This window comes from Bubalus kerabau, chromosome 5 (genome assembly GCF_029407905.1).
Source record: "Bubalus kerabau isolate K-KA32 ecotype Philippines breed swamp buffalo chromosome 5, PCC_UOA_SB_1v2, whole genome shotgun sequence".
Classification (NCBI taxonomy): Eukaryota; Metazoa; Chordata; class Mammalia; order Artiodactyla; family Bovidae; genus Bubalus; species Bubalus kerabau.
The window spans coordinates 122,456,939-122,478,117 of NC_073628.1; the positions used below are offsets into that span (position 1 = coordinate 122,456,939).

Consider the following 21,179-nt stretch of genomic DNA (forward strand, 5'->3'; position numbering starts at 1 on the left):
TCGTCGATTATGAAATCTCTTACCTTCTTCCATCCTTCCCTCCACATCCATCTATACTACCTGTCCTCTCAGAACGTTTGTATTTCCTTTTTGCCTGTAGTCATGGTTACACTCTTTTAACTGTACTTCTCATTCCTTCATGCATTAAGAGTCAGCTTAGATATCACCTGTTCTGTAAAATTTTCTTTAATACTCCAGTATGACTTAGGATTCTATACTTAATCAGCAGAAACTCAATTCTTATCATATTGACTTAACTGTAAATGTTTTTATCTGTTTTGAACTTATTTAAATAATTTTGAACTAAATACTCTGCTATGGGAATATGCCTAAAGGATTCTTTTTTTAAGTACTTTTTAAGATGTGCTGTTTTAAAAAGATCTCCCCTCCCATTTTAAACCTCAGATGAGCTAGAAAACTTGGTCTTATTTGAGTAATAAATGGTTAACCTAACTTTAATTTAAAAATTATATTTTTCTTTTTTAATAAATTATTTAAGTTTATTGCAGCCAAATCTTTAACATTTGATTTTATAAGCAAACATATGTGTTTCTTTTTCAGTCAAACCTAGAATTAATGCAATTTTAAATAGTTTTAACATTTTGCATGCCAATTAAACACATATATTAGCACCACCTTTGAAAGTTTTGAACTTAACCTGTTTCAGGAAATTATGCCCCTCTCCCCTCAAAAGAAACTATGGCCCAAAATAATAGTCATTACGTTAATGTGTGGATAGTTTACATACTACAGTGCAAATTGCAGTAATTAATTTTACAGCTAGGAGGCAGTCTGGTCACAGAGTAAAACTGGCCCAATTCTCATGTCAAAGCAATATATTAAGCAGAATCTGGCAGGAACACCTAATTTAAGCCATGGCATTTTCTGTGACACTTAAGGCATTCTTCAGTGTCATCTGTTATAAAGCTAACACTTGTTTCATTAACAATGAAATGTAAGTTACGCTTAATGTTAGCTCTGGTTTTCTACTTGATCTGAATATCGGAAGCTTTTTAAATTGCATATCCATTGCTGAAAGTCATTCTTTACACAAAATCTCTTGTCTTTGTTGATACTTCATCAGTCATGGTGTTATGCCAAACAATAATTATGTGTTTATGTGGATCAGTGACTGTGTTAGAAATTGAGGGAAATGTGATTATTAAAAGAATGAAATGCTCATTATTTACTGACGTCCATATTATTTTGTCTAAAAATGATTTAAAGCTGTTCACAAAAAGGCATTGCAAGTTAACAAGACAAAATAAGTGTTAATTATGAGAATGAGGCAAAGGGAAAATGAAAGCAAAGTGGAGTTGGTGGTGAGATTAGTACAGAAAATGTGTATATCTTGATTTCCTATACATGCTTGATTGGGGATCTGCATCATGTAAGATGAAGTAAGTCAGTGGTGAGATTAGTATGGAAATGAACGCTATCACAATCTATACATTTAATGTAAGTGAGCCATTAGTTTGTCTCTAAATTTGCATGAAGAAGGGAAAAATTGTTCAGAAATTTCAGTATTTATAAGGTTAAAACAAACGAGAAAAACAATAAGTTCTGAGACCAGGGACAAAATTGTTTCCTGAGTATTTTTTCATAGAATAGTGAATAACATGAACATGTATAATCAACAATATCCTCGGATTGAAGGCAGTGCTGAGTTGATATTTTATGGGAGTATCATTTAGGTCCCTTGCAGAGGTCTTAAATATTGAGTTAAAGAATTCAGTAAGAATTTTGTATAAGAACAGTTAGAGAATGAAAAGACCTTTTAGGTTTTATTTCTTTCGACATATACTTTCATATACTTATATTTATCACTGATAGCAGTGACAGATCCATCTAAATATTGTTTCTTCTCCTTTTAGATTCTGAAAAAGAGTTCCACATTCTCCCGCACCGAGTTTTTGTCCCCATTCCGGGATCCACTGTAATGTTATGTGATTATAAATTTGGTGATGAGTCAGCTGAAGAAATAAGAGACCATTTTTTAGAGATGTTAGATCGTATGATTCAAATAGAAGATTTGGAAATTGCAGAGGAAATAAACACAGGTAATTATATGAGGTTATTTAAGAACCAGATTAGACTATGGCTAAGGTTACTTATGGGACATCTAGTTGAAGCATCATGTCTGTAGATTTCTTTCAAGCTAGTCCTATTTGATATTTTTGAGTCATTTAAAAATGTGTCTATTTAATTTCTACATAGTATGTAAGTGTCAGTGTTTTTTGGAAAATTGTATCAGAATTTAAGATACATTGGACTTTTTTCAAGCCTACTCTTAAATAGGTAGAAAAGTATAGCTTTAAGGGATTTCTTTTATTCTAAGTGAAGTTTTCTCAAAGTCCATTATCTTAACTAATTATTTGGTTAAGCATCAGGTCACAATTTTTTTTTTTTAATGTCTTCAGACTATTTGCTGTTATTTTCCTGTCCCCTCCATATAATTGGGATGCCAAGCTAAAATGGGCAGGTCCAAAATTTAGATCAAGATTATTTTTACAGAACATAGATTTGCCATACTGAGTAATTGTGTAACACATTCTCTGTCTCTAACCATCACTTTCACATTTGATCTTGCATTTTAAAAGTGTTTTTTCTGTTTTGTTTTGCTCTGCTTGCTTTGTTTTTGTTTCTAGTGAGAGCAGAATATGAAAACATGTCTATAAATAAATGTATAAATATATACAGTCTTCCTGAAACATTTTTAAAAAATATGTGATGAAAGTATTACTTGCAGATATCCATAAATGTGTAGTATGTAGCCATTTTTTTATCAGTCTTGAAATCTCTGATATCATAGTATAAATTTCATATCATTCTTCTGTTGCTTGACTAATTCCCACCCCCCACAAGAGTTGGGTGATTGAGTCTTGCTGTTTCTATTGTGAATAAAGTAAGTGTTTAGTTGATGAATTTCTAATCTGTCAGTAAAGCCTCAGGCAGGTTGGAGATCACCCGACTTGTTTTTTCAACAGCTCCAGGGTCATATTAATCATGTGGAACAGTAAGTTTGTTTTAAAGCAAAACAAAAATAAAAACCTCTAAATTGCTAAGTACCAGATGTTAAAGCTGCAGGTGTGCTTCAGTCCCCTGAAAACTAATATTTTTAAAGATATAACTATAGCATATTCTCTGAATGATAAATTTTGAGGCAGATTGGTAGAAAAGTTTGCTACTTTGTGAAATATGTTTTTCTAGATGAGCAACTACACTGTTTCTGCCAACCGATCTTAGATTCATGAGGGCAGAGATTTTTGTTTGCCTTTGTTCTAGGTCACCTCTGATGTTGATAACTTGAGTAAGTTACTTCTGAGTGCACAGATTCAACCAGCCATGGATTGCCTTGTACTGTAGTATGTATTTATTGAAAACAATCTGCATATAAGTGGACCTGTGCATTTCAAACCCACGTTCAAATGGCAGCTGTACTGCTTCTTTACTGAGGTCTTGCTTTAAGTTTAAACTGAGGGCAGTTGTCATGTTCTAAATATTTCAAAGCCAAGTACTCCCAAATGTCTTTAACTGTTCTTATTATTACAGTTTCTAGACCTCATTTTTCTTTACCACCTTTCACTGCTTTCATGTTTAGCACTTTACTGAGAATCTAGCCTAACGTAACATAGGTCCTCAGTAAATATTTGTTGACTGAACAGATTGTTGATTTTGTCAGTCCTACAGTTTGGGATCCAAAGATCAATAAGATACTGATCCTGTCTTCAAGGTGCTAAACAGCATTTTTTAACTTGTGTAGATACTTTTACGTGCTCACATAATAGCTCAGACTGCCTGGATTCCTCCATTACGTTTAATTATAGTTTTTTGCTGCTTCTTTGCAGTATTTTCCATTCTTATAATTATTGATGAGTATCAGTTGCATGTTTAATGATGTTAATCTTTCACATAAGACTGTAGGATTCTTGAGAGTAAGTGTTGCTCTGAGTTCCATGCCTAAAGCATGATAGGTATTCATAAATATCTGTTACTAACTGAATGACATAGACTGAATAGGTCAATTTTGAAAACTGTAGCACATCTTTTTTCATACTTGCTGCTACTGCTGCTAAGTCACTTCAGTCGTGTCCGACTCTGTGCGACCCCATAGACGGCAGCCCAGGCTCCCCCATCCCTGGGATTCGAACACTGGAGTGGGTTGCCATTTCCTTCTCCATTGTAAGAAAGTGAAAAGTGAAAGTGAAGTAGTGACCCCATGGACTGCAGCCTTACTGTATGCTTAAAAAGTTGTAAGCATATGCCTATCTAGATAGAAGGTTTTTAAAGTTTGTGTAGTGTGCTACACTGAACAGGATGATGATTTTAAAAGGATATAATATCATAGCTCTATGGCTTAATAGTTTAGAATGTTTTAAGGGAAGTAGAACATTAAAACGTGACAACATGTAACACTTAATTGTTGCCCCATAAATGTTAATTTTATTTTATAGCATTTAGTATGTCTATTTATTAGATATTTATTAGGCATTTGCTCTGTTCAAGGCAGCGTTATAGGTGACAAATCAAAGGTCAGATTCGTGTCCTCAAGAAGCCTGTAATCTGACTTGGAAATAGAATTGTATGCTTTATTAATTATGTGGGGCATGTAGTAAGGTCCTAAGAGTAATGAAGAACTCAAGAACATCAAGATTACTGACAGGACTTTAGGGTCTCCAGTGATTTGGTTGTAATAATTCAGTCAGAAAAAATACTTTGATGACAGGTGAGCAGTAACTTGTAATCTGTGGTGACAAAGGTTTGACATTAGTGTTTTCAAGTTTTAGTAAATTCTTTTGTTTTTTTCATTCTTTATTATTACTACTTTTATGTTTTGCTTTAACTAGTGGTTAGTTCTATAATAGGAGAATGAACAGGGAATCATCAGAACGTTTAGCACAGGAACTATCCCTATAAATGATTCAGAGAAAGCTTCAGAGCAGGTGACTCGAGTTCATTTTGAAGGATGAATACAGTAAAAGCGACTCTAAGCTTTTTAGGAATTAAACGTTTGGATCAGATGTATTGTGACCAAAAATAAGACTTGTGTATTATTTTTGCTTTATCAGGTATTTGTTGAATTAGAAGGAATTAATTATTTAGAAGCAAAATACATTCCAAATTATGGAATAGGGTAAAAACAAACATTTTAATAGAAAAATTAAGTGCTTTTACGTGAACATTCTGTTAGTTTAGAATTATCTTCACTTTTGCATTTACTCATTCATCCATTTATTTATTCAAAAATACTGGATGCATAATTTTACCAGTTGCACATCTGAGTCCAGATCTGCCAGTTACAGCTTCAGTTCAGTTCAGTCACTCAGTCATGTCGGACTCTGCAACCCCGTGGACTGCAGCAAGCCAGGCTTCCCTGTCCATCACCAGCTCTGGAGTTTGCTCAAATTCATGTCCATCGAGTAGGTGATGCCATCCAGCCATCTCATCCTCTGTCGTCCCCTTCTCCTCCTGCCTTCAATCTTTCCCAGCATCAGGGTCTTTTCTAAGGAGTCAGTTCTTCACATCAGGTGGCCAAAGTATTGGAGTTTCAGCTTCAGCATCAGTCCTTCCAATGAATATTCAGAACTGATTTCCTTCAGGATTGACTGGTTGGATCTCCTTGCAGTCCAAGGACTCTCAAGAGTCTTCTCCAACACCACAGTTCAAAAGCATCAATTCTTTGGTGCTCAGCTTTCTTTATAGTCCAACTCTCACATCCATACTGGAAAAACCATAGCTTTCACTAGTTGACAAAGTAATGTCTCTGCTTTTTAATATGCTGTTTAGGTTGGTCACAGCTTTTCTTCCAAGGAGCAAGCATCTTTTAATTTCATGGCTACAGTCACCATCTGCGCTGATTTTGGAACCCCACAAAATAAAGTCTCTCATTGTTTCCATTGTTTCCCCATCTATTTGCCAAGAAGTGATGGGACCAGGTGCTGTGATTTTTTTTTTTTTTTTGAATGTTGAGTTTTAAGCCAACTTTTTCACCCTTCTCTTCCACTTTCATCAAGAGGCTCTTTAGTTCTTCACTCTCTCCCATAAGGTTGGTGTCTTCTGTGTATCTGAGGTTATTTATATTTTCCTGGCAATCTTGAAGCACACTTACAGCTGTGTAACCTTAAACAAGTCCCCTTTGAACCCCACGTTCTCTTGGGCTGGTATTAGAATTTACTAAAAATGTTAGGGGGAATATATTCTGAATAGAAAGAGATATATAAATGTAACGTGATACTTACTAGAATTATTATAAAATGTTTAAATAATGTACCTTCTGAATTATAATTAAAGTCAGTAATATTAAAGTATGAGATTAATGTTATATAGCATGAATATATTTTCCTAATTATTTGAAATTAGAGTTTCCATGGAAAATCATGCAAAGTAGAGCTCAAATGTTCAAATTAGAGATTGAAATCAATGACTGTACATTTATAATTGTTAAACTTGTTGTAAGTATCTAGCTTTAGTCTCTAAGTATTTGATGTTATTTGCTTATTTAATTATTTCTGTTCTATAATACAGTTGCCAAGTAGTTGCTATGTTTAAAATACATATTTTGCCAGTAAGTATTTTAAAATAACTTAAGGGATGAAGAGCAATTTGTTTGTCAAAATGACTCACTTAAGGTGAGGAATAACGGGGTTTAAAATTTCTTAAATGTATTAGTCATCTCCTAGTAGATATTAACTTAATAATTCAGATGTACTTTATTCATAGTATCAGCTAAAAATTTAGAGACACACCCTTAAAATCTGGTGGAACCCATCTTTGCTAATTCTGTCTTGGTATCAGAGGTGAAATTGATTTTTGTTGTTTGGTTAAACATTGATAATAAAGGAAAACAAGTAATGCTGAAGATGTATTTTCATGGCTAAATCACTGAGTAATGAAACCTCATTAACTTAGGAGTTAGGGATCTGGACGATCAAAGACGACAGCTAAGAGTTTAAGTTCTAACGTTTCATTTTAACTTTCTTCTAAATAGTCCTACCTGTCAGCAGCTTGGAATGAAATTGAATATATCTACAACTTAGCATGTATTCATCATGTCCTTATTTTCTCTTTTGTTGACAGTTGCTTAAGAAAGATTGCTTTCTCACATGAATAATTTGAATTTGTCTGCAGTTAAAATTACCTGGTTTTAACAAATGATTAAGATCTAATTTCCTTTTGAATAACATGTTGTTTGCATTTAAGATAGCAGCACTAAGGTGTTGGTAAAACTACAGTGCCTGAGATTTTAATTAAATTCTATATGCCGTCATAGGGACTTCCCTGGTGGTCCAGTGGTTAAGAAAGACTTCATGCTTCCATTGCTGGGGTCATGAGTTCAGTCACTGGTCAGGGAACTAAGATTCTGCATGCTGCACAGTACGTCCAAAAAATAAAATAAATGTGTATTAAAAAACAATTCTACATGCCCACACCCAAAACAGACACAAATTATTATGATAAGGATTTATTCACTCTTGAAAAATGCTCTTCTTTAGTAAAACTGTCTCAGATTTGTATCAAATCAATATAATTTTGTATGACAGATTTTAAAATGAAAATAGAGCAATGGAATGTCTTTTTTAAAGAGATATAAATTGTTTATACAAAGGATTTGACTTCTTTGAGCATTATGTTCACATATAACTATTCAGTATTAAAGGTGTAAATAATGTCATGAAAAATAAAGCCATTTTTGTGCTCTTTATAGATACTGAAGTAAAAAAGTAAAAAAGTCTAGCATATAAGTTAAAAGAGTACACTTCATACTTCATCCATTATTTGTGTTTGTATCTGAGGTAAAGATTTTAATGGCCCAAAGAAAAGCTTTAAGCAGCAATATTTGCTAATAGAAAAGCCAAAGGTGTGTGTATGTTTTTAAAATAAATAAAATTGTACTTGCATTCGACTTTTAGACCTATGGATGAAGTTAGAGAAGCTTTTAAGCTGGTGAGCTAATGTAGTCTAGAAGTAAAGTGTTATGGCGATAACTGGGAGCTATAGAAATATAGAAGACTGAATAAATCTGGAGAAAGTTCATAAGAACAATTTGTTGGTCTTTGTGACTGATCTGATATGGGAGTAGAACAAAAGAGAAAAATGTTTTGTGTTCATTTTTAAAGTACTTTAGTCATATGCTCAAAGGGGGAAAAAAAGAGTGGTTGTGCCCTTAATTCTAATGAGGTGTGGCTACTGAGGATTATTTCTCAACATGACAAACTGTTCTTCATGAGAAATTGATGAGAAGCAAGCAATTTTTTTAATCCATTTTAGTATCATAGATAATTATTTCAATAATTTTATGTGTCATCCTTGTAAGCACAGCCTCATGGATGTGCCCACAGTATCAGTTCAGTTCAGTCGCTCAGTCGTGTCCGACTCTCTGCGACCCCATGAACCACAGCACACCAGGCCTCCCTGTCCATCACCAACTCCCAGAGTCCACCCAAACCCATGTCCATTGAGTCTGTGATGCCATCCAACCATCTCATCCTCTGTCGTTCCCTTCTCCTCCTGCCTTCAATTTTTCCCAGCATCAGAGTCTTTTCAAATGAGTCAGCTCTTCACATCAGGTGGCCAAAGTATTGGAGTTTCAGCTTCAACATCAGTCCTGCCAATGAACACCCAGGACTGATCTCCTTTAGGATGGACTGATTGGATCTCTTTGCAGTCCAAGGGACTCAAGAGTCTTCTCTAACACCACAGTTCAAAAGCATCAATTCTTTTGCGCTCAGCTTTCTTTATAATCCAACTCTCACATCCGTACATGACTACTAGAAAAACCATAGCCTTGACTAGATGGACCTTTGTTGACAAAGTAATGTCTCTGCTTTTTAATATGCTGTCTAGGTTGGTCATAACTTTCTTTCCAAGGAGTAAGCGTCTTTTAATTTCATGGCTGCAGTCACCAACTGCAGTGATTTTGGAGCCCAGAAAAATAAAGTCAGCCACTGTTTCCACTGTTTCCCCATCTATCTGCCGTGAAGTGATGGGACTGGATGCCATGATCTTAGTTTTATGAATGTTGAGCTTTAAGCCAACTTTTTCACTCTCCTCTTTCACTTTCATCAGGAGGCTCCTCTTCACCTTCTGCCATAAGGGTGGTGTCATCTGCATATATGAGGTTATTGATATTTCTCCCAGCAATCTTGATTCCAGCTTCTGCTTCCTCCAGCCCAGTGTTTCTCATTATGTACTCTGCATATAAGCACACAGTATATTGGGATACATAAATGTCTATGAAAGATATTTCATACCCAAGCAATAAGATATTTTACTTTGAATTTAAACAGTATTTACTGTTTCTCACTCTGCTATTCTCTAATCTTTGCAGATATTTATAAAGAGATCAATATGAGGTACAGTTGATCCTTGAGCAACATGGGGATTTAAGGGCACTGACCCTCCCATAGTCAAAAATCGCATGTAGCTTCACAGTATGGGCGGTACCTTGGGCTTCCCAGGTGGCGCTAATGGTAAAGAACCCGCTTGCCAGAGCAGGCAGACTTAAGAGATGACGTGGGTTTGATACCCAGTTGGGAAGATCCCCTGGATAAGGGCATGGCAACCCACTCCAGTGTTCTTACCTGGAGAATCCTATGGACAGAGGAACCTGGTGGGCTACGGATCATGAGGTCACAAAGAGTCAGACATGTCTGAAGTGACTTAGCACACACGGGCAGTACTGCATCCATGGATTCAACTGACCATGAATCATATATATTTAGTGGAAAAAAAAAAGTCACATGTAATTAAATGGATCCATGCAGTTCAGACCCATGTTGTTTAAGGATCAACTGCAATTGCTTTCTCTAGAACAGCCCCCTGCTATTCCCTCTTGAGGCAAAGGAAGGAGAATGGCTCCGGGATCCACCCATGCTTCAACCAGAGTAATTCTGCTTTCATCTGTTTCACTTACTGGGATTTCCTGTCACATACCGGGAATTCCTGCCTGATTTTTTAGCACTAGTTTAAAAATGAAAACCATTTGTCTGTGTGATCCCTAAGAATGTTTTCAGTTCAAAAACTTTTAGTCAGTTTTAAATATCAGCTAGGCTAGCCCTCACAAATTATTGTCAGCATAATGAAGTAGGAAGAAAACTTGTACTTGAATCCTCATTCTGTTGCTTATGATGCTCACATATTCACTTAGTGTCCCAGATTTTATTTTTCAGCTGTAAATGAGATAATGTACATACTTTGCTTAACATGTAGTTGTTTTAAGCTCAAACTAGTGATCACATTTTGCTTATATATTACAAATTTCAGGTGATCTAACTTTTTATGTAAATATTTTAGGTATGTAAGGTCTGTCCCATGGACTGTAGTTTGGCCCATGGGTTAGTTTGTCAGTCCTTGCTTTTGTATTAATATATGATTGCTTAGAATGATTAATTGCCAGAACTATCAATAAGTATATTATAAATTAATTCTAGTTAAGAGAGAAGGTTACCCTGTCTGTGTAGTTTGATTTTTAGTATCAGTTTATCTCTGCTGTCATATGGTAATCAGATTATAATTTGTGGACATCATTCAGAACTAGCTCTGTGGCTCTTTGGCAATCAGTTATGAAAGCACGTAAAGTATTTTAAAAAGTATATCAGTCTGATATATAGTCCATAAAATTTAGTTCACCTACACTCAATAAAGAGCAAATTGTTATTTTAAAATCAAGTTGAAAAAAATAAAATTTTTAAAAAGTCAAGTTGAAGGAAAATGAAGCTCATTGTGTGTTTTTTATAGTGTTTTTCAAAGGTTATTTTTAAATGGTAATTATTCCCATCTTGCTTAGTATTTATTATTATCTTCTTGCAGCCTGTATAAGTTCCTCTATGGATACTGAAGCTTCATTGAATAACACAGATGATGAACAACCAAAACAGCCAATTAAAACTACAATAGTGTTGAAAATTCAGCAAAACATAGGTATTATATTTCTTCTATAACATTGAAAAGATGATATCTTGGACTTGTGTTTTCTTGTTACTATAAAATTATTTTCATTTTGTTTTCTTAAAAGAGCTAGATTAAGCTAGTATTTATTGAGTGCTGTGGAAAGTGGTGGAAAGATTTATAAATAAAGCATTGTCCCAAGTGCTTTCAAAAATGACACTTCCTATTAAATGTTTTGGTGTTTTTAGAAGAAAATTATGTTGAGTTTTGGGGAACAACAAGTATAGTAGTGCCAGTGTTTTCCAAATTGGTGTTCCCAGGATTGCTATTATGAAAGATTTTGATAGATATTCTATGAAGAGTCAAATTCAAATCTGAAAATTCTAACGCACTTTAATTTTAAAGTTTCCAAGAAGTATGGTGGTCACTTTACCATTTTTCAGACTTACTGATAAAAGAACATGTGACCTGTTGCTTAGTTAAGACTTTCGGTTGACTGAGAGTTAGAAGCCAGAAACTTCAGTTATTTTTCATGTCACTTAACTCACTAGGTAAACTTAATTACCTAAATTTTTTGCACCTGTGTGTGTGTGTCTCTTGACTACTAAGGTCAGTTGTTTGTTTTTTAACTTAAAATGCTCAGGGAAAAAATTAAAAATAAAAGTTGCCAACATAAGCTTAATAATTTTTAGATTTTAGTTTCTGTGGTTTTTGATAGCTATATAAATGACTTTGCATTGTGATGTCTCTTTGGTTTAAGCTAAGTTGCATGAGATGGCATGGCTGAAATGTCAATATAAATATTCGTAGAAGCCTTTTAAAGTATGTCTTAGTTTGTCTCTTAGATTGTCTCTTAGATGTGTATGAGTGCATTTGTGTATAAGAAAAGACACTTTAAAAAAAAAGAAAAGAAAAGACACTTTTATTTTAAGGGGTCAGTAGCAGTCCAACCTTTGTAAAATATATTTTTGACTATTGCTATGTTTTGCGCTAAGATTTTGCTGGCTTTCAGTGTCTGTGTATGTGTATGCATACGCATTTGTGTCTGTGTATTGTTATTGTTGTTTAGCCCCATCAGTTGCCTGCATTTCAAAGCCTAGGAGCAGTTAAGCCTTTCTTTTGCTCATTCCATTTCCATTTGTTTTGTGTTTGTTTCACTTTTAGGTGTGATTGCAGCATTTGCAGTTGCAGCCCTTGCTGCGGGTATCTCCTTTCACTGCTTCAGTGATTAGGTTGAGGCACAGAGAGCTTCCTGATCATCCAGAGAACAGTGACCAACAATTATGAATCTTAAAGATGCAAACAAGCCATCTGCATTTAAGACAACAGCAGCCAGATCTGCTGCCAGATTCCTGTTAGATGTGTTTCTGACTAAAATGAAATCACCAGCTGCCTTGTTTAGCCTTGCTTCTATAAATTATAGGTGGCTCAGGCTTCCAAGAATAAAGTTATACATCTAGATGTAAGTTGCACATAACAAATCGTTATTGTCTGTTTTTTAAAATGTTCGAAATAATGGTTTATTTTCATAGATTTTAGTTTTGTAGACCTGAACTACATATTGGTCAGGACATTGAAAATTTGAATAGTCAAGGAAGGGTGTCTGAGTATCTTAGTAATAGAATAATAAGAGAAATTTCTACAAGATGGGGCAACAACTTATTGGATAAGTTTGTACTTTGTACAGTCAGTTCCAAAATACTGATTGAGTTCCGATTGAGAGGTAGGAAACCTTTCCATACCTCTTTCAATGAGCAAGGATTGTCATAAATCATGAGCTTTCTCAGGTTATCTCAGGTATATCAGGTTAGTATATCATATATTAAATGAGACTTTTGCTTCCAGTAGTACTTTAGGTACTGCAGAACAACTAGATCTTGAATAAAATCTCCTTTGAATCCATTAATAGGCTCAAAGAAGGTAGAGGAAATCTCTAAGAACCATACCTCTATTTTCTATTTCCTGACAGAATGAATGCATTTTGATCTGTAAATTGTGACAGCTCCATTAGGCTTAAGTTTGGCAGTAGTTGCCTGGATGACAAATACCAGTTGCAGCATTGCCATATGCCGTTCTCCTCAGACCAGAAACAAGGAGATAAATCTGAATCTGAGATGCCCCATGCAGGACCCCTGAAGTAGGCCTCAGTTTGCAGTACCCTATAGTTCCTGGTAGAAACAAGATCTAGGCCCAAGATTCCCATAGATTAAAATAAAACAATACTATTTCATGACTGGAGATCACCAGGTACAAGTGGAAACTGGCTATTAATAGCATGACGAAAAACCCATAGAAATAAACTTTGGACTCACTTTTGCAGGGTTTCCTCATCAACACACATAAAGGATGGAACCACAGGCAGATCTGAAAAAGAAATGAAACTGCTAGATAAGAAATATATTATTTGCAATTAAAAAAAAAACATGTTGAATATGATATTAACTCAGCTGAATAGTCAATAAACTGGAAGCTAGATACAAAGAAATTACCCAGTGTGCAGCAAGGAGAAAGAAGGTGCTAGAAAATAAATATTAAGGAGAAGGTAAGAGATGTGGAAGGAAAAATTATGAAGACTAGAAGTACTAGCAGGAGAGAATAGAGAGGATGAAGTGGCAATATTTGAAGAAGTAACAGAATTTTCCACATTGGTTGGAAAAACACAAATTCATAAATTCAGGAAGCACAATATATCCCAAGCATATATAGATGAAATCTAAGCCTAAACTCAATATATTATAGCTGTGAGATATCAAACAAAAGATTCTTAAAGCAGTCAAAGTGAGGAAAAGATCATCGGTGAAGGCAAGACAGAACTTCAGAAGGCTTCTTGATAGCAACAGGGACTCCAAAGATGGTAGAAGAGTGGCTGTAAAATTCTGAGAAAAAAAATTAGCAACTTGGAATTTGTATGAAGCAAAACTAAAATAAAGCTACATTCAAATAAAAAACAGATTTTACCATTAGTGGAACTTCATTAAAGAAATGGCAAAAGGATGATCTTCAGGAAGGAAAATGATTTCAAAAGGACAGTCTGAAATTAAAAAACTAGTAAGCAAATAAATGAAAAACATGTAAATCAAAAGTGTTTTTTGTATAAAACAATTGTAATGAAAGAAGTGTTTATAAGAAGCAAAATTATAATTAAATAAAACATTTTATGCAATATTAATGTGGACTTTTAAAATAGGATATAATTGAAAAACAGTAATAACTTATAAGATGGGAGGGGAGTGATTAGAATTAAAGTGTTCTGAAGTGTTTTATTATTCAGAAAATGGATTAAGATACTATTTAACTTTGAAATTATGTTAAACGTGTATCATAAAATTTATAACTGTTAAAATAATAGATATGAAATGAACAGTTCAAAAGAAAAAATTTTAAATATGGAATAGGAAGACAAAAACTCAATACAAAAGGGAAAGAAATTAGGGGTGGAGGAGGGACAAAATTAGTAAGATAATAATGATAACAAGTCAGATAATGAAAATAACTATGAATAGGCTGCTGCTGCTGCTGCTGCTGAATAGGCTAAACCCAGTTAAAAACATTGATTCCATTTTTTTGAAAATCTGGTATAGGCTGGATTTTTTAAAGGATGAAAAAGATGGGCAAATAGTGAAAGAAAATATATGTAGCTTTGGTGCTATCAAATCAAAATTAGAGTTTATGATAATATTATTAAAGATGGAGAAGACCTCTAAATAATGGTAAGAGGATCAATTCATTAGAAATATATATATAATTTTAAATTTCTATATACTTAATAAAATGGCCTCAAAATGTGTAATGCATGCGTGCTAAGTCACTTCAGTCGTGTCCAACTTTTTGCAACTTTGGGTGGTAGCCCACCAGTCTCCTCTGTCCTTGGGATTCTCCAGGCAAGAATACTGGAGTGTGTTGCCTCCAGCGGATCTCTTGACCCAGAGATCGAATCCACATCTCTTATGTCTCCTGTGTTGGCAGGCAGGTTCTTTACCACTAATGCCACCTGGGTGAAGAAGAAATAGACAAGCTATGTACTACTTACTCAAATGGAGCAGAAATCAGAAATTTTAACAGCTCTCAGTTACTAACAAATCAGACCAAAAAAAATGAAGACACAGATTTTAATAATGCAATTAACACTATTGATTTGATGACCACGTTTAGAATGATCAACAGAGAACATTCTTCTTAAGCATTGTGTTTTAGCAAGAATTGGCCATTATTAGGTATGAAGTAAGTTACAATAAATTTCATGAAGTTGGTATTAAATGAATAGAGATAAATTAGAAGTTGGTTATTTTAAAAACTAATAAAAGTTATTTTTTAATCATGGTTTTACAAGATTAAAAAAGCTTCATAGATGAAAGAAAAAAACATACTTAGAACCTAATCATGTGTTACATTTGGAAAAACTGGGTGATGCACCAGAAGGTGCACTTAGAGGAAGATGATCTTAAATGCTTAAAGGCTAAGTGTATAACTTAGGGAAAGGTTGACAGAATAAACACAGTATAAAGCAGGAAGACACAGGAAAAAGGATGAAATCAATGAGTTAGAAAACATAGAATCACAATGTCAATGTTGTTTTCACGACAAAATGGATGGGTGTATTTGAGTAAGAAGAAGACAAGTCTAAACAACATAAAGATTGAAAATGGGGTCTTAACCTATAGCAGAGATGACAATGAAGATTACCAGGAGCATTTCTAATATGTTTGAAAACTTAGACAAAATAGACCAAGGTCTAGCAAAGTATCTTTCCCTTAAATTGGCTGAAGAAGAAATAGACAAGCTATGTACTACTTACTCAACAGTATTGAATAGAAAATACTTTTAAAATTTTTGATAAAGAACATCCAAATGTTTTACTTCCCTTTCCAAGACTGTGCTATTTGAACGTTTCATGCAAACTCAATAGATAATGAGGGAATACTCTTCAGCTTACTTTACAAGGCCCATGTAGTTTTTATTGATACTAGAATCAGACATTTGGTAGGAGAAAAGAAAATTGCAGACTTACAGCACTTCTTAACACAGATCTGAAAGTCAAAAGCATTATTGATAAACTGAATTCAACATTATATAAAAAGTATAATGCATCATAATGAAGTTGTATACATTAAAAATCAGGAACATGACAAGGATGCCTATTATCACACAATTTCTATTCATCATTGTCCTGTAAGAAAAAGAGCAAAAGAGAAATGGCATTTTAAGAGGGTGTGACTAAACATATGAAAAGATGTTTAATTTCAAGTGATCAACTAACTAAAAGACCACAATGAATACTATTTTACATCCAATAGATGGAAAAAATAAGAAATACGACAGTACTGATGAAGAAGATGCACATCAAGAAGATTTCTAAAGGTGGGGTTGTAAACTGGTACACTTTGGAAAGCAATTGGACATTATCTTGTATAATTAAGCATTCATGTGTTCTAAAACCTAACCATTCTACTCCTGCATGTATACCTTAAATTCGTGCATATGTGCGCAAGAGTACATGTGTGGGAATGTTAAGGCAGCTATGTTCGTAGCCACCACTGACAAAAAAATAAAAAGTTATAGGTTTTGTAATTTTACTTAGCAGTGAGAATGACCTGAGAATAAAGGAAAGATTAATTAAAGCAAGCCTTAGAAGCCTACGTGCAGTTTTATAAAGCTTAGAAACAAATCTAAGCTATATTATTTTGGAATACATATATTTGTGTAAAAGCTTTTTTTTTTTTCAAGTAAAAGAGCTCAACATTCAGAAAACAAAGATCATGGCATCTGGTCCCATCACTTCAAGGCAAATAGATGGAGAAACAGTGGCAGACTACTTTTTTGGGCTCCAAAATCACTGCAGATGGTGATTGCAGCCATGAAATTAAAAGACGCTTACTCCTTGAGAGAAAAGTTACTTTGCCAACAAAGGTCCGTCTAGTCAAGGCTACAGTTTTTCCAGTAGTTATGTATGGATATGAGAGTTGGATTATAAAGAAAGCTGAGCACCGAAGAATTGATGTTTTTAAACTGTGGTGTTGGAGAAGACTCTTGAGAGTCCCTTGGAATGCGAGGAGATCCAACCAGTCAATCCTAAAGGAAATCAGTCCTGAATATTCATTGGAAGGACTGATGTTGAAGCTGAAACTCGAATACTTTGACCACCCAATGCGAAGAGCTGACTCATTTGAAAAGACCCTGATGCTGGGAAAGATTGAAGGTGGGAGGTGAAGGGGATGACAGGATGAGATGGTTGGATGGCATCGCTGATTCAGTGGGTATGAGTTTGGGTAAACTCCGGGAGTTGGTGATGGACAGGGAGGACTGGCGTGCTACAGTCCATGGGATTGCAGAGAGTCAGACATGACTGAGAGACTGAAATGAACTGAACTGAAAGGAGCATGTAGTAAGAATTCATGGTTACCATTTCAGAGTGAGAGTGAAGCAAAATAGAAAGATGAGAAGAAACAAATGAACCAATTAGACAATATTGGTGATGTTTTAGTTCTTGGTTGAAATGAGCTTTTTTAATTGAAGTATATTTGATTGATTAGTGTTGTGTTAAATTCTGCTGTAAAGCAAAGTGACACAGTTATATACATGTATACATTCTTTTTTAATATTTTTTTCCATTATGGCTTATCCCAGGAGATTATATATAGTTCCCTGGGTTATACAGTAGGACCTTATTATCTATCCATTCTAAGTGTAATAGTTTGTATCTATCTCCTAACCAAACTTCCAGTCTGTCACTCACTCCCTTCCCCCCCATGGCAAACACATCTGTTCTCTGTGAGTCTGTTTCTGTTCTGTGAGTCTTGTTTCTGTCTGTAGTCTGTGCCATAATTTAGATTTCACATGTAAGTGATATTATGTGGTATTTGTCTTTCTGAATGACTTCACTGAGTATGATAATCTCTAGTTGCATCCATGTTGCTGCAAATGGCATTATCTTTTTTATGGCTGAATAATACTGCATTGTATATATGCACTGCATCTTTATCCATTTATCTGTTGATGGACATTTAGCTTGTTTCCATGTCTTGGCTATTGTGAATAGTGCTGCTATGAACATAGGGGTGAATGTATCTTTTTGAATTATTGTTTTGTCTAAGTATATGCCCAGAAAGGGATTGCTGGATCATATTGCAACTCTACTTTTAGTTTTTGAGGAACTTCATACTGTTTTCCATAGTGGCTGAACCAACTTAACATTCTCACCAACACTGTAGGAGGGTTCTGTTTTCTGCACACCCTCTCCAGCATTTGTTACTTGTAGACTTTTTAATGATGGGCATTCTGATTGGTGTGAGGTGTAGTTAGGTTATTGTAGTTTAGATTTGCATTTCTCTAATAGTGATATTGAACATCTTTTCATGTGCCTACTGGCCACCTCTGTCTTCTTTGGAGAAATATCTGTTCAAGTCTTTACCCATTTTTTGGATTGGGTTTGTTTTGTTGAGTTTTGTGAGCTGTTTGCGTATATTTGGAGATTAAGCCTTTCTTAGTCATATCATTTGCAAATATTTTCTCCCACTCCTTAAGTTGTCTTTTCATTTTTTTTTTCTTTTTATGGCTTTCTTTGCTATGCAAAAGCTTGTAAGTTTGATTAGGTCATATGTATTTATTTTTTGAAATGAGTTTATTGATCATTTTATATCCTTAATGATGTTAGCACATGTGTTGCTTTGATTATTTATTACTAACAAACCATCCCTAAACATAATTGACTTGAAACAACAACCATTTCATTTTTCAAATAATTCTGAGTCGACAGGTATCATTGGCTGATTCTGCTCTAAATGGTGTCTAGAGCTGTGCATGGGATTTTCTAGACAAAAATACTGGAATGGGTTTCCATTTCCTTCTCCAAGGAACCTTCCTGACCCAGGGATCGAACCTACATCTCCTGCATTGGCAAGTACATTCTTTACTATTGAGCCACCAGGGAAACCCCGGTATAGTAGTACAGTATTTGTTTTGATTTAGTCACTAAGTTGTGTCTGACTCTTTTATGACCCCATGAATTGTAGCCTGCCAGGCTCCTGTTTTTTAGTACTTCCCAGGTGATGCAGTGGTAAAAAAAAACAATCTGTCTGCCAATGCAGAAGATGCAAGAGATGTGGGGTTAATCCCTGAGCTGGGAAGATCCTCTGGAGTAGGAAATGGCAGCCCGCTCCAGTATTTTTGCTTGGAAAATTCCATGGACAGAGGAGCCTGGCAGGTGACAGTCCATGGGGTCACAAAGAGTCAGACACAACTGGGCACGTGCATGTGCGCACACACACGCACGCACACACACACACACACACACACACACACAATTTCATAGGAGGCTGATCAGGCTTGAAACATCCAAAATAATTTATTCACATGATTGGCTATTGATGCCGGCTGTTTCCTGGGTACTCAACTCTCCCACCTCAATTCTCCACGCAGCTGTAGTTCTGTCATGATGGCTGGATTTCTTCCTATCATGATGGCCGGAATCCAAGCAGTAGCATCCCAAGTGAGAGTTCCAAGAAACGTAGAAGCTGTAGGTTCTCTTGAGGTCTTGGCTTGAAAGTCTCAGAACATCACTTTCTCTACATTGTTCTCTATATTGTATTGTTCAGAAAACTAATCTACAGGATAAGCCTGGATTAAAGGGGAAAAGGAAGAAGAAATTTTACCTCTCAGTGGTTATGTATATGCAAGAAGAAAAAGGCTTGATGGCAGCCATCTTTGGAAATTAGTTACCATAATATGCCCCTGGCTATAGCAGTTCATGTTCCTGACATGTGGAAAATGCATTCACCACTTTCTCAAATACCATAAGATTCAGGCTCAAGGCTCATAATTTTGTCTTCTGAATCAGTTTTAGGTATACATGAGCAACAATTGCTGCAGTTTCAATCTAAAGATTGGAGAAGGAAATGGCAACCCACTCCAGTATTCTTGCCTGGAGAATCCCAGGAACAGAGGAGCCTGGTGGGCTGCCATCTGTGGCGTCCCACAGAGTCGGACACAACTGATATGACTTAGCAGGAGCAGCAATCTAAAGATGCATGAACTAAACAACCAACTTTTCTGCCCCTGCTCATCCAGCATACAATGGCGAGACAGGCAGTTGACACTCTTGTTCAAAAAGAAGGGAAATTGGAGGTACAGCGCAGTAAATGCTCCATAGTAATTCTGAACTTAAGTTGGGCATATGTCTAATTCATCATGTTCTGTGAGCAGAGAATGTGTGTCAATTAGGACCTAATTCTAATCCCTTGGGAGTGATTTTCAAAATTATGGCTCTATTCTGAGTCCTTTTCCATGAGACATAACAAATGTTTGAAGCTGAGAACCTTTCTCAACTTGCTCCCTATTCTTAAAGGTTTAAGGCTCAGAAGCCTCTTTTTATTTTGAACGATCTCTCCCTTTAAGACTAAACTGATGTAATTCCTTTAAAAATACCTTTTATTTACTGTGAAGCAAATTATCCATTCCATTATATAAAAGGCATGCCCACGAATCTGTTCAAGATGGACATTGCTGGGGTCCAGCCCCAGCAGGATCTGGGGGTACCCTCAGGATGACGGCTTAGGCGATAAGGATAGCAAAGTGGAGAGCAGGGCTTGATCTTCCTTGATAAACACAGAAAGCCAATAAAGCTCCTGTGTTCCAAGGAGTCATCCTGAAAGAAGAACAGAGAAAAGGAGGGAAAAGGAAAAAAAGAACGACACGGGGAGACCCAGCTTCGGTGAGCGAGACCCATAACTTTATTTTCAAAAGGAACTTTTATACCTTGACTTGTACATAGAGGGAAATGAAAGATGCAAAGTCATACAGAGTCAGCCCAAACATTACCTCTGTTTTGTCTTTATCGAAACCAGGATTTTTTCTGCATACATTTCCCATAAACAATGTTGTGTACATTATCTTCTGGCCTTGGAGGCCTGTGGACATTTTATGACCCTTTTTTGATAAAGGCTGTTCAACCAGAAAACTTGTTTTCCCTTAAAGTGTTTCTTCTTTATTTCTCCCAGCCTCAGAAAGTACTAAACAGAGTTACATTCTCACGGAGCAAAGGTGCAGTAAGTTACAATAAAGCAAGAACCAATTAGCTCAAAGGTCTGATGTGGTTAATTTCAAAGCTGCTACTTGTTTTTCTTACATTCCAACTATGTTAACTAATGCACTCCCAGGTGCACAATGGATAAGGGTTATGGGCACTTGGCAGCAAGCATTGGCCCAATAATGAAGCCCTTTACCAGTACTATCTATTCTAATAATTTTTCATCCCTTAAAGGACTCGATGCTTGTTAGGACTTTTAGAATGTTTGGGC

At 35.4% G+C, this 21,179-nt stretch overlaps 1 protein-coding gene across 5 annotated transcripts in view; it reads left to right on the plus strand.

The window, feature by feature from the left end:
- ODR4 (odr-4 GPCR localization factor homolog) overlaps positions 1-12,705 on the plus strand; it is a 37,018-nt gene extending 24,313 nt beyond the window's left edge. For 3 of the 5 annotated variants that reach the window (XM_055582962.1, XM_055582964.1, XM_055582966.1), the window contains 3 exons: positions 1,875-2,060; positions 10,810-10,920; positions 12,052-12,705. In XM_055582962.1, the coding sequence (XP_055438937.1) occupies positions 1,875-2,060; positions 10,810-10,920; positions 12,052-12,119 (365 nt within the window). In that variant the 3' untranslated portion in view covers positions 12,120-12,705. Of the gene's footprint in view, positions 1-1,872; positions 2,061-10,809; positions 10,921-12,051 lie in introns of all 5 variants that reach the window. The other 2 variants (XM_055582963.1, XM_055582965.1) reach the window with 1 other exon arrangement.
- Positions 12,706-21,179: the final 8,474 nt, after the last annotated feature.